Consider the following 13,933-nt stretch of genomic DNA (forward strand, 5'->3'; position numbering starts at 1 on the left):
CCTAACAGTTATGATCTGAGAGAAAGGTATTTCCTCTCATTAAGTAGTTGAGTTGCTTCTGTCACCCCATTTACTGATCTCCTGGAGAAACTACTGTGAATTACATACAGACTGCACTTGAAATATTTGGCCTTCCTTCTCCCATGACTGCATAGCAATGGTTTCTTCCTAAGTCTATTCTGAATACTAATTAAATATTTACAAAGTACTTCAAAATCCTTGGTGAATATTAATATAAAAATAGCAATAGCAATCTATATTCATTTGAATAAATGGAAATTTTTGCCCTTACATATCAAGGGCCTTTAAGTTTAATTCAAATCAATTCCAATCACTGGAGAACAAAAAAATAAAGTCAGGTGCCTACCATGTACAAAGTCTTGTGTTAGATGTGAAGATAAAAGTAAATTTTTCCAGGACTATAAGATGTATCAGAAATTGAGATATTTCATATTATTTAATTCCCATCAATTTTCTGGGGGCTGAAAAGTGAAAGTAGGTGCAAAATTCTGACCATTTTAGTGTTAAATGATTGCATTGCTCCTTAAAACAGGAAGGTCTGTCTGGTTGCACAGAGATGTGGTATTTCCTATAACTCACACATTATTTCACATTTTTTCATGAGATGTTTTAAAGTATTTTAGCATGAAGTTTCCATTTATTGTATCCAAAAATAAAAATAGCATCAAAGTCTTTTTGCAACTCCCAAAACACAGTTAGGGAATAATGATCATATGCTAAAAAATGTGAAATGCAATTTGTGCTGTGCCCCATTTACTACAAAATCACTACGAACAATGCATTTTGTACAGTATATTGCTCCAGGGAAACTGGATCAGCATCAAGAATGAATAAAGAACGTTGCATTTGAAATCAGCTAATTCTGCTTCAGTGCTTTTAAAAACTATTTGTTACGATATTACTTCCTGTCAAGCACATAATGTGAGATTTTCCTCAATAAAGCTAAACAGTTGCTGTAATTTCAGCTTCCCTCATTTTCCACTTTTTAAGCACTAAATATTTAAACAATGCAGACCTGGAAGTCTCAAGCCAGTCATCTGCTCCATGCACCTCCCCGCCTAAGGTGCAATAAGGACCATGCAGAAGGTTGCTGTCACGCTGATATACACGCTGCAGCTGTCCAGACTCTTACCTGACCACAGGCCAGACCCATTCCTCTCTCTCCCATGCCATGGGGACAGGACAAATTTAACTCCAGGGCGTCTGCTCCAGAAGCCTGTAAAACAAGGGAGAAAAGTGAACGAAAAGGTAAAGCTGTTAAGGTACCAATAGGCCTTCACCACTGATGATGGAAGTCAACATTTTCGAGTTTTAACTGTTATGTTTCCTGCATCAAAGCTATCTGGTGAGGTATTTTCTAACTCTCAAATTACGGCCAGAACAACAATAACATCAACTACAAAATATTTACTGAGTGCAGGTGAAGTGCCACCCACCAATCTCCATGCTTTGTATTTATTTTCTCTGATTCTCATGGTTTTGCATTATTAACTGAAAAATGGAAAGGTTAACAGAAGCCTGTGACACAAGGGAGACTTTAGCTTACCAGACTGATAGCCCATTTACTCTTTCCTTAACATTTCTTTTTCTTTTTTTCAATAGAAATAAACGTTACTAATTCTGGTTCACTGACACTAGGTGTGGACAAACAAACAAAAAACCGCAGTAGGCTAGCTAAAAATCAATTTTACCATATTTAAAAATAGCCCATGCTATGACACATGAAGTATTAATAGCTTTGTATAGCCTTAATAATTAAATAGGAATCTTTATTTGAATAATTGATTCCTTAATATATAAATGAATCATGCCAAAATGAACAAAACAGTTTACCCTAAGTATCCGTAGGATACTTGGAGAATATTAAACTTTTTCAGGAGTCTTTTGAAAAAAAAGTGCTTTTTAAGAATAAACAAAACACATTTTTATCTGTGTAGAATAATGAGATATTCCCTGTACACTGAACAATTCAAGATTCAAGTTTTATATTCATTTATCTGAGGTTCACCTATCTTTGACTATTTCTCCAATACCATAATTTCCTTCTAAGTCAGATCAGCTAGACACTTGTAACAATTTCAATAATATTTTAACAAGTCTGTCACCTCATATAAAGGCATAGAAATGTTCGCCCTGATCCGAGGACACCAGATCTTTCGTCAGGCCAACAGTTGTTCCCAAACCGTCTGCTTCCTACTTCATTGTTCAAGATTCTGGCCTATTTTTGCTCCTGCTTTTTGAATTTTAAGTAGGACCTCATGCATTGTAAGGACTCACGTTAGCTTTTCCCCACTGCTTTCTTGCCCATCTCTCTTCACTAATGAGTCGGCATATTCATCTGCATATTTGTGAAAGTCCATTTGATCATTCAGACTGTTTTCTAACAAGGTCTCACTATGGTTTCTGCTTCTCTAGTCCAATTTTAAAATGCTTCATGTTATGTGAAAATTACTGTAACTCATGCTACTTTTTTTTTTCCTGTAGATTTGATGGAAAGCACAAACAAAGCACAGATTGCTGAGCTCTGAATTCTGATCTCAGATTTCTGCAAAAGAATTGGGTGTTCGAGTAAGTGAGTTATTGGAATCTAACCACTCATTTGTAAACTGCAGATGACCTGTCTTGTCATGTAGGCTTTGAGAGCTTAATTTAAGATTATGCATTCAACTATAGGAAATACTGTCCTTTTCCTAATTTTTCTAAGCTATGTTAAATATGTCCTCTAGTTTCAGGCATTATCGTGCAATGCATTAAGTCTCTAGATGCTGAAGACATCTGTATCCTGAATTGAAAGTGAACCTTGTTTCAGTCCTGTCTATTTTGCACTTCGATTTCAACTTCCTGCTAAAGGGACTGTGAGACAGTGGATGATGGTGCAAGAACTCAAGAACTTGGGTTCCCTGCTACTCATAAGAAAGGCTAAAGTGGAGTTCCTACCTCCTGGATTTTTCTTGGCTCACTAGTGCCAGGCAATCATTTGGGGAGAGAATTAGTAGATAGAAAAACTCCCTTTGTCTCTCCCTCTTTCTCTCTGCCTTTCTATGAATAAATGAACCTAGAAATTTTATTTTAGACTTCTTCATGCAGCTGAAATGCAGCAATTAATAGCCAATATGTTCAATGATGCCATTTTACATACATATCTACATTATGCATATTTCACTGCAAACTAGAAGTTGACTAATGGTGGATAATAATAGTTAACAATAATTGAGCACTTATAATATGCCAGATATTAAGGCACTACGTATATTATTATCTTTACTCTAAGAAGTTAGATTTGGAATGATTTTTTTTAGCAGTCAATGAAATCAAGGCATCAAGTCCAAGTGACTTACTCCACATCCTAAGTGTTACAATTGAGAATTGGGTCTTGAACCAAACAATTTTTCTCCAAAAAATGAATTCGTATCAACTATATAATTTATTGGAAATAACTTATTCCAGGGACTTTTTACAATATGTTAAGACCCAAACAGGTTGACATTCTTATAGCTTATAACCTTGAAATAAAAATTAAATTCTTATGGCCAGTGTTGCCTCATAGCCATTGAAGGCAGTACGTGTGATGCCGGAATTCCACATCAGGGTGCTGGGTTTGAGTCTTGGCTATTCCTCTCTCAGTCCACTTATCTTATTAATGTACTTGGGAAGGCAGTGGGGAGTTGTCCAAGTACTCAGGCCCCTTCAATCCACACTGGAGTCTAGAATAGAGTTCCTGGCTCCCTGGTGTTAGTCTAGCCAGACATTGTTGCTAAAGGTCATTTGTGAGGAGAACACACACACACTCTCACACACACACACATCCTCATTCTCGCCCTCTCTCTCCCACCTTGCCTCTTTCTGTCTCTTACTCTCTCTGTCACTCTGCCTCTCAAACTAATTAATCAAAGTATTTTCAAACTACCCATTGAATACAAAGTGTCACCAGTGACTAAATATTAAAATTTCCCCTCTGTAACACAAATGGCAACACTCACTAAAGGACACACCTGGAGAGGCTTTAAAATGGACCTGTAGTCTTAGGACACTGGAATAACGGTGTTCAAGTTTACACTAAGAAACCAGAAGGATGCTTAAGTGGTGTCTATTTGAATATTCCTGTCACAGGATCTACCACATCAAAAGGCAGTTAATTCCATTTCCAAGCAACTCTATCCATTCAAAAAGAATCAAGTGCTGAATTAGCATGAAATGTTAAATTAACTGAAACTAGGCATGCATTTTGACTCCTGTTCATCACAAGCTTTTTAGTTTAACAATTTAGCTGAGAATTTCCTCTACCTCATTTAAATGTCCAAAATATAACCACCCAGTGAAGGCAGTGACCTATTAAAATGCTGTTTTAACTTGCTACGATATTTATTTATCATCCTTCTATGTGTAAGAAATCCTGTGTATATGTGAAGCATGAATTCTACTGCCAGAGTATATGGGCTTCCATGCTACCTTGACTACTGGCTATATGAACCTCACAGCTGATTTTACTACTTATCTCAGTTCCTTCCTCTCAAAGAATGTGCAAAACAATAGCACTAATTGGTCAAGTTGTACTGAAGTTAAATAAAATCAATAAAATAAAATGACTTGGAGCAATGCTTGGAATGTATAGTTAATGCCATGTAACTAAATACTGTCTAGCAAATATATCTAACTATCTACCTACCAATGTGATAATCTCAATCACAAACTTACTCTTCTCCCACCTACAGTAGAAAAGGATTTAAGGTGTCCACACTGCATTACATTATCTATACCTGTGTTTGGAGATGAGAAAGACACGAAAACAAAACTATTCCTGGCTAAATTCTCTAGATAGCTACATAAAAACTTACACAAAACTCTGTGAAAACCACAAACACTTGTACAATATGTATGCAAGTACTAAAGAAAAATGAGTTCATGTATAATGAAATTAAAGGATTAGTTCAGTTTAAATAATTTTGAAACCTATGCACAAATTGTTCATAATAGGTATTTTATATGTACCTTCTGAAGATCCTTTGTACAATAAAATTAACTCTAAAGCTGATCCTTCTTTCCTCCCCTTACTTACTCCCTCCTTTGCTTCCTTCCCTTCCTGATTAAAGTAGATCTGAAGCATTGTTGGGTAGGACACAGCAAAGTTGGGGAGCACAAGCTTGAGGTCCCACTGAGATGAGCACCTCGCTTCCGAACGTTTTACTTTGACTCTGCTAGGAATAGAATGACCATTTGATTGTGGTGTTCATGCCTCTCCATTGGATCTTACTGTCATCAAAACAAGGAGGGTCAGATTCTTGGTCATCCATCATCAATGAGGCCCCTAGTTTACAACCTTGAGCCCTAGGTCCTTACCACCACAAAATCTTTGATGATAATAAAATGCCATTTTGTCTCTAATGGTTTCCTTTGTGTATCAAATTGAGCTCTGGTTTTGTTATTGTTGCTGTTTGTTTTTGCTTCATTCAACATATATTTGTAGGTTGGCAAAGAAAGCCCTGTCTTTGAATGTAGGGTTAAGCAGTGAATCAGAGATTTCCACTTGCATGGAGCTTGCAATGTAACATACAGAATAAAGTAACTATGAGATTAGCAATGTTATCATTGCTAACCACTGCAATCTGTTAACCAGATGCTATCAAGTAAAAGCACAGGAGAGATGCAGATTCAGATCTTGAGGAACCTGAAGCTTAAATAATCTTGAAAACTCTTCTTAAGTGAAAAGAAATTTAAAATTAAAAACTGAAGACTAGGTAAAAGAGCTTGGAAGTGGGGTGTGTTAACAAGGGCAGTGAAGTTTACACTTTATTCCTTTTATAGTAAAGACATTTGGATCCAGGATCTTTTTTGAGAGAGGAAGGTAGGAAGGTTAAAGTTACCTAGTCAGAGGGCTCCAGATTAGGGCACAGAGAACATCTGAGAATAAGGAACAGTCTTTCACCAAGAAATTTGTTGGAATCATTTTTTTTTTTTAAGGATGTGGGGGCTGAGATGAAGGCAGAGAAAGTCAAGTTAGCACTGGAGAGGTGGGGATAGGACAACTTGTTGGTCAAATTAAGGGTTTTTAACTTAGAAAACATGGAACAATCCTGGAATGATTGAGAACAAGAGAAGTATTAGTATCTGAAATAACCTTGGGTTTAAAGTGGTAGTGATGCATATTGGATTACGTCCAATTCATGCGTTTCTTAGGATTAAATGGTCTCATCAGTCACCCTCGCTTTTCCCATTAGCTTCAAAGGGGAGCACTAGTCCATGCTGCTATTTTTATGCCTCCTGTAGTCGTGAGCTCTCATGGCCTTTTTCAAAGTAAAAGCTGGGCTTTATCACAGACAGCAGATCCAAGACAACCAACGTCCAAGAGTAGCCATGAAGTCTTGCCTCTTCATTCTTTCCTAGTTTACATAAGGCATCACATGACATGGTACGGGATGAGCAACTGTGCAAAGGGGATCAGACATGTAACACAGAAGTTCAGGGGAGAGTCCTGCCGTGTGAAATTCAGACTGGAGAGACAGGAAGAAGTCCAAAGACACTCCTTACCTGTCCTTTCCATGCAACTGCTATGAGAAAGGACAATTCCCCTTGCAAGCCCTGCTCCACAAGGCTAAGCCATTGGCTCCATAGCCTAGTGAAATTGTGGCCAGTTCTGTAATTCACCAGAGTGCATTTGCTTCCTCCTCTTTATTTTTATTTTTCCTCTATCCCATGGGTTTGTCATTGCATTCTTTGATAAGGCTTTTGCCCAAGATTGATGCTTGTTTTTTCTAGGCTAATACACAATAAAAAGAAATGGATTTAAAGACTGTTAAAATGTTTTTAAGAGTCTTAAAGCCTAATACTGTGAGCCTTCAACAATGACTCAGTTTGGTATATGAGTAAATTTCACAAGTTTAATAGAAAATAGAATTAAGACATACATTTATTTTGGCCACCAGAATTTCAGAATCCTTACAAAATTCTCATGATATGCATTTTCTCACGACACATCTGATGAGCTCTTTAGTGAACACACCTTTATCATTGAAGCTATATTTTACTCATCTTTGTTTTGGTAGGTCAGGGACTTTAAACATAGTAGGTACTTCATATGACTTTTTTGCATGGGGCTAAAATAGGCTATCAATGTCCCCGAACTATAGGAAATCCTATACCCAAACACCTGGGCCAGGAAAGTTGAGCAAGGCCTAATGATGTGACTGATTCAAAAACATGCTGTGACAAACTCTTCCGGAAGCTGTTTCTTTTTAATAGTACTCAGAAAACATGACAAGATCACACCAGGTTGAATAATACATAAGAAGACATCACAATCATGTGCATTCTAAGATTAGACTAAAAAGTAAGTTGTGACTCAGTAAGCTTTTATTTCTAGGTGAAAACATGTTTTTCATGGAAATACGTCTATAGCAAAGCAGACACAGCGGACACACATTAACTTTTACAAGCAGCGTTTAGTTGTTTCCTGCCGTCTAATGCAGCTTCCAAAGGGAGGTGAAGGCCTGGGGATATTTCCTTCCTGTGATGTTCCTGGACTAGTCCAGATTTAAGATTATAGGAAAGATTTCATTTTAATTGACATCATCTGCAGATTGACCTTTTTTACATGTAAATTGCTCTCCTGTGGAGTGTTTTCAGTGACTATTTTCACTGAGTGAAAGGTAGTACTCAGTTCTCTTTTTAGTTTTTTGCTCTAGAGTATGTAGAAGCTGATATTTTTCAAACTGTAATTAAGGAGATATATGGAATGAGAAAATGTTTGTTAAATAATATGTTTACATTTAAAGACTGGTTTTTTTTGATATTTGAAAATTAATGTCCATTACCGAAGAAACTAATTTTCTAAAGCATCTTATTCTTGCAGAAAGGCAGGGAAGCAAGCAGCACGATAAAGCCATTTATCATAGTCAGCTTAAAATTGGCAAAGCTCATGCCAAGCATAGGCTCTGGGGAAGATTTCATGGTCAATTAGGTAAATACATGTACAAAATGGACCCAACAACGAAGATCACGAAGCCAATTACTGATCACGTTTAATTTCACCCCTCCATGTCCCAGAAGTCATTTTTTTCCACATAGTTTAGAAATATTCAGATAAAATATCCAACAAACATTCTAACTTAGAGCTTTATAATATTTTATAATGTCAAGTCAATTAGTTTCTAAGCCTTGTTTCAAATAGTCTCCTATGCAACACATAGAATTTCAAGAATTCTCAGCTATGGCTGTGCAACACTTTCCATGCCAACACGAAGGACAAAGTGCACATATGTGTATATTTCTATCTGACATAGAAATTTAAGGAACATAATGTTTGTATTTGAGCAAGATTCCATTTTTACTGATGAAAACCTGCTGACTAGTGTTCTATTCAGGTGTTTTGTCCAACGATTTTATGCATGGCTGTATTCAAACTGGAATAGTATTAAATGAACCTTTTATATTTTAAATATTCAAGAGTTTTATATTCAAAATTTCTTCACTAACTGTCAAACTAGTTTGCCTAAAGGCAAGGTAAGATCAAGTTAGACTCTCAAAGGTAGAATTAAATTTTATCATGGCATCCATCATAATATACATTTGCTTAATATGCAAATAGAACATATGAATTCAGAGAATAAAGGACTTTTGAGAGTGCATGAAATCCAAGGGACTGCTTTTATACAGCAGATTCTTTTTATATTTACATTTCCATCATCTTAATGAAAACACAGGGTAAACAAATTATAATAAAAATGTTTTAAGCTACACTTTCAATTCAATTTCCCTTCAACTGTATTAGTTTTCATGGTAGCTCTTTATTTAAAACTAATGAAAATAGGAGAGAAGACATAAAATAAATAAGCGCACACTGAAGGAAGCATTACCTCAGCCTTTTTGGAGAGTTCCATCCAGTCGTTTTTGTTGTAACTGCACATGATGCTGGCGATCACAATCTTAGGAAAGAAAAACATGAAAGAACAGAGGTTCAAGCAGTTACGCTATAGTGCACGAAGATAACAGGTTACATTTTAATCAAGAGCCACATGATAAAAATTTATTTTAAATTTGTTGAAAAATAAACTGTTAAACAGTAGCAACGTGTAATAGTAAAGCACAAAGCCAACCCTGGAGACTCCAGACACGCTGTAAAGGTTCATTAAGTATCTGAACAATTGAGCAAGACAGTTACCTTTGTCTGATCCTTAGCACTCACAACCTTTAAATGGAAATCATAAAAATACTGTCTTTACTCTCCTCAGAGATAGGGAGGCTGAGGGAGACACTGAACAACCTGGACATAATAATTCCCATATCACAAGACCTACAGGTTATCAATTTCCTATTTTTGATTTGAATATAAAGCAATTGCCTGCCTAGACCAGGTTCATATCAGTTTAAGGGGGCCAAAGCTGAACTAGACTGACCTCTGGTCTATTATATACTCATTGTAATATCTTAGGATGTTAAATGATGTACCTATAAGCCATCATGATGGGAAATATCTGATTATAAATGGAGCACCAAAAGGCTACTGCTACAGTCCAGGAAATGTCTATCAACTTCCTAGGTAAACCAATATTCTTACCCTTTAGTAGCATATATTTTCCTTTTATTACATCATATCTCCCTTTTATTAAATAACACGTACCATATTAAAACACTTCAGTAATTGCCCATGTTATATAGTATGTGTGTCTTCGCTTTCTCAATCAAACACTTGTTGATTGCTGCTTGCCATCCTCTTATACACTTACAATTCTTTTCTTGAGGCCATCAGTTTTAAAAGATTTATTTTGTTTTTATTGGAAAGTCAGATATACACATAGGAGGAGAGACAGAGAGAAAGATCTTCCATCTGACGATTCACTCCCCAGCTGCAGCAATGGCCGGAACTCTGCTGATCCGAAGCCAGGAGTCCGGAGTCTCTTCCAGGTCTCCCACATGGGTGCAGGGTCCCAAGGCTTTGGCCATCCCAACTGCTTTCACATACCACAAGCAGAACACTGGATGGGAAGTGGGGCTGCCAGGATTTGAACCGTTGCCCATTTTGGATACTGGTGCGTGCAAGGCAAGGACTTTAGCTGTGAGGCTACCAAACTGGGCCCAGCTCTCAATGCTTAACATAAATTATATATTGTATGCATGTAGAAGAGTTGTCTAAATTCTTCAATTCCACAGCAACATGTATGAACACAATAAAAATAAACAGTGTCTCCTTTAATGACAAATTATTTAACGGTTTAGATAACAATTCTTTACAAATACATAATTTATCATGACTTCACATTTTTTTAAAGATTTATTTTTTTTTTTATTAGAAAGGCGGATATACAGAGAGGAGAGACAGAGAGGAAGATCTTCCATCCGATGATTCACTCCCCAAGTGAGCGCAACGGGCCGATACTATGCCGGTACGAAGCCAGGAGCCTCTTCCGGGTCTCCCACGCGGGTGCAGGGTCCCAAAGCTTTGGGCCGTCCTCGACTGCTTTCCCAGGCCACAGGCAGGGAGCTGGAAGGGAAGCGGGGCTGCCGGGATTAGAACCGGCGCCCATATGGGATCCCGGGCGTGCAAAGGGAGGACCTTTAACCACTTGCGCCACTGCGCCGGGCCCCATCATGTTTTTTTATTAGCATCTTTCCACATTTAAAAATATTTTACTTTGTTTATTTTATGATATAGTTCCATAGGCTCTGGGGTTGCCCATGCCACAGTCCCTCCCTTCTTCCCATTGATTTCCCCTCTAGTTTTATAAAGGATGTCCTTCATGATCAGTCATGAGATTGAGGAGACATAGTCTGAGCCAGGCTGAAAGTCAATGAAATTAATGACAGCTCCTTTAAAACACATCTTGCTTGGGTTGGGCATTGGTATCCATATTCCATAATGGAGTGCCAGTGTAAGTCCTGAGTACTCTGCTTGTGATTCAGCATCCCATTAATTCATCAGAAGTGACAAGATGATGACTCAAGTGCCTGTGCCACTTGTTGCACTGTGCCGAGAGTTAGACACTCAGATGGAGTTTTGGGTTCTCAATTTCGGTCTGTCCCGATTCTGGGTGCAGTAAGCATTTGGGGACTGTACTGGCAGATGGAAAAGTCTCTCTCTCACTCTTGCTCTGCCTTTCAAGCAAACCCATTGTGCTCTTACCATATGAATTTTCTGTGTCTTCACACAGGGAAAATGAAAACCAAGGTTATTTTGTAAATGTCATATAAGTGTTTTCATCCTTGATAGAAGAAAAGTTGTGATTATATCAGAAAAAGCTCTGAGAATCAGAGAAACAAGCCTGTCTTCAATGTTGGGTTAATTTTCTCTCTTGAGGGGCAATAAGCCCAGGCACTGGGACTATGTTATTTCACTCATCAATTTACAGAGGATAAATATATTGGGATACAGCATAGAGCTTGGCAATGAGTGACCACATTGAAAAAGTTCATCCAAGATTTAGGAGCAGGAGTTGCCTATAAACTTCACTTTCAAAGGGTTAAACATAAATGAATATCATGAGTTAGAGAATGGAAAAATAAACAATTTGTGAAAACTACTGGCAAGTTACTGGATGAGCTGGAGAGATGAATAATCAAAGGCATTAATCTCTGGTGATGGGAAATAAGACTCAGCTGTTAAAACACACAGGGTTGCAATTGAAAGGTGGAATCAAAGGATCCAAGAGAACTGGAAAGCATTAGTCAGATAAAGAAAGAATAATAATCAGAAACACAGAAGCCAGAAGAAGTGGCAGGCCGGGATAGAGGTTTTGCACAGAGGAAAGTGCAGACGACACAATGAGAAGAAAAATCATGCATGCCTAATAACTATTGGTTGGGTTTAGCATTCAACTTCTGTCTAGCGAGGCTGCTGCTTTTGAGAACTGGGGAGAAAATAATGTGAAATGGTTTATTCTGTGGCCTTTTCTCTAGGGGCAAAAGGAAAGTGAAAATTCACAACAGAAACCTCATTTGTAAGCAGAAAAGGGTCATTGGCATAATTATTACACTTCTTGCATGGGATCCAAGAATTAAGGGATATTCAGTCCCACACTGCAGCTAGAAAATGAATTGGGAAGAAACATCAATCAATGAGGACATCAACTCTTCCAGGACTGCAATTGCTTCCTACTAGTGTAGGTATGGACTCCTTGCATGGAAAAAAAGTACACATACAAAGGAAAAATCCAATGAAGCCTGGGGAACACAAGGCAGATTTCCATGGTCTTTGTTGGCTTTGAGGCATCAATCAAGCAATGAAGAAAGGTGGTCAATCTAAGGAATTAGGGAATGGGTAAAGCCTTGTTAGTTCCTGAAAGAAACAGGAAGGAGAGTGAGAGGTACAAACGCAGAGATGGATAAACTGAATTTGGCCATGAAACACTGGTTCTGTGGTAAAACTGACAACGGATAGAAGTAGCTTTTATGTATTTCTTTTTAAAATTTTATATACTTATTTTTCTTAGGGCATTTTGCTGTTTAAGCAAAAGATACAAAACAAAAGCAGTAACATGTATTGTGGAACAGTGAGGTATCATCCCATGTCAGAGCGCCTGGGACCTCTGTACCGATCCAACTTCAAGGGAGTTAGTAGGGTCTCTGACATCCATGTGGGAATCTCAGATGGAAATCCTGAATCCTGACATTGGTTTGGGTTTAGTACTCGTTGATTCAGGCAAATCTGAGTGTGATCTGGTATATGAAAGATCTCTCACACTTTCTCTCCCTTTTTTGTCCCTCTGACTTTCAGATGAATAAATCTTAAGCGCACACAAACACACACACACTCCTTGATTTGCATGCACTGGGATCCCACATAGCGGGTCATGTCTTGCCTGCTCCACTTTCCATCCAGCTCCCTGCTTGTGGCCTGAAAAAGCAATCAAAGAAAGGACCCTGCATTTACATGGAAGACCCAGAAGTTCCTGGTTCTCGGCTTTAGTCCAGCTCTGCCCCGTCCATTGTGGACCTTTGGGGAGTGAACCAGTAGACAGAAGATCTTTTCTCTCTGTTTCTCCTTCTCTCTGTAAATCAGCCTTTCCAAAAAAAAAAAAAAAACCGAAATAAAATCTTGATCAATTTGTTCTGTCTTTCATCCTCTGCTATGGTACCAGCTGTCCTCTGCAGACTCCAGTGCACTGCCATATCCTCAATGTCCACTGCTCCATCACAGCCATCGAAGAGGCCCAGCTCTGACAAATGCACTCCATGGTCAGACCATGGAAAATGCAATTCTCTCCATGGTTGTGGTTCTGAGTCCAGCAGTTCATTTCAGGGGATTCCCAAAGTGTTGGCAGTGTATATCTGGGCACACAGAGACTATATCAACCAGTGGATATAGGTGTACTATATCAACCAGTGGATTTTGGAGAGATTTCATCATGCTTGGAGTGGTAAGATCAGCAGTAATTTAGAACTGTTGAACTACAAAAACCTCTTGAGCAGGGCCCTCAGAACATGCCCCACATTGTTGATCCTAGAATAATGTCAGGTGACTGTCCTCCTTCCCAGGGTACAGAGATGTTTAGAAGGCTGGGTATGGCTTCTCCCCTTATTCCCCACTTCTTCCCCCCAAATACAGGAAGGAGAAAAAGAAAATGTGGAAATAATGATCTCATCCACCTTCCTGCAGCCCTTGACCCTTATCATCTTAATTAACTATGTAAAAATCATTTTAAAAAACCAAAACACAAAAAATATATAAAATAAAAATTTTTAGGGCCCGGCGCAGTGGCACAAGTGGTTAAGTCCTCACCTTGCACGCCTGGGATCCCATATGGGCGCCGGTTCTAATCCCGGCAGCCCCGCTTCCCTTCCAGCTCCCTGCCTGTGGCCTGGGAAAGCAGTCGAGGACGGCCCAAAGCTTTGGGATCCTGCACCCGCGTGGGAGACCCGGAAGAGGCTCCTGGCTTCGGATTGGCATAGTATCGGCCCGTTGCGCTCACTTGGGGAGTGAATC

At 38.5% G+C, this 13,933-nt stretch overlaps 1 protein-coding gene across 1 annotated transcript in view; it reads right to left on the reverse strand.

Moving 5' to 3' along the window:
* DPYD (dihydropyrimidine dehydrogenase) overlaps positions 1–13,933 on the reverse strand; it is an 808,753-nt gene that overhangs the window by 273,133 nt on the left and 521,687 nt on the right. Inside the window, exons 15-16 of the mRNA XM_040999080.1 lie at positions 8,871–8,939; positions 1,154–1,237 (exon numbers count right to left, since the gene is read on the reverse strand). Of these exons, the coding sequence (XP_040855014.1) occupies positions 1,154–1,237; positions 8,871–8,939 (153 nt within the window). The remainder of the gene's footprint in view (positions 1–1,153; positions 1,238–8,870; positions 8,940–13,933) is intronic.

This window comes from Ochotona curzoniae, unplaced genomic scaffold, assembly GCF_017591425.1.
Source record: "Ochotona curzoniae isolate NIBS_2020 unplaced genomic scaffold, NIBS_Ocur_1.0 scaffold_1037, whole genome shotgun sequence".
Taxonomy (NCBI): domain Eukaryota; kingdom Metazoa; phylum Chordata; class Mammalia; order Lagomorpha; family Ochotonidae; genus Ochotona; species Ochotona curzoniae.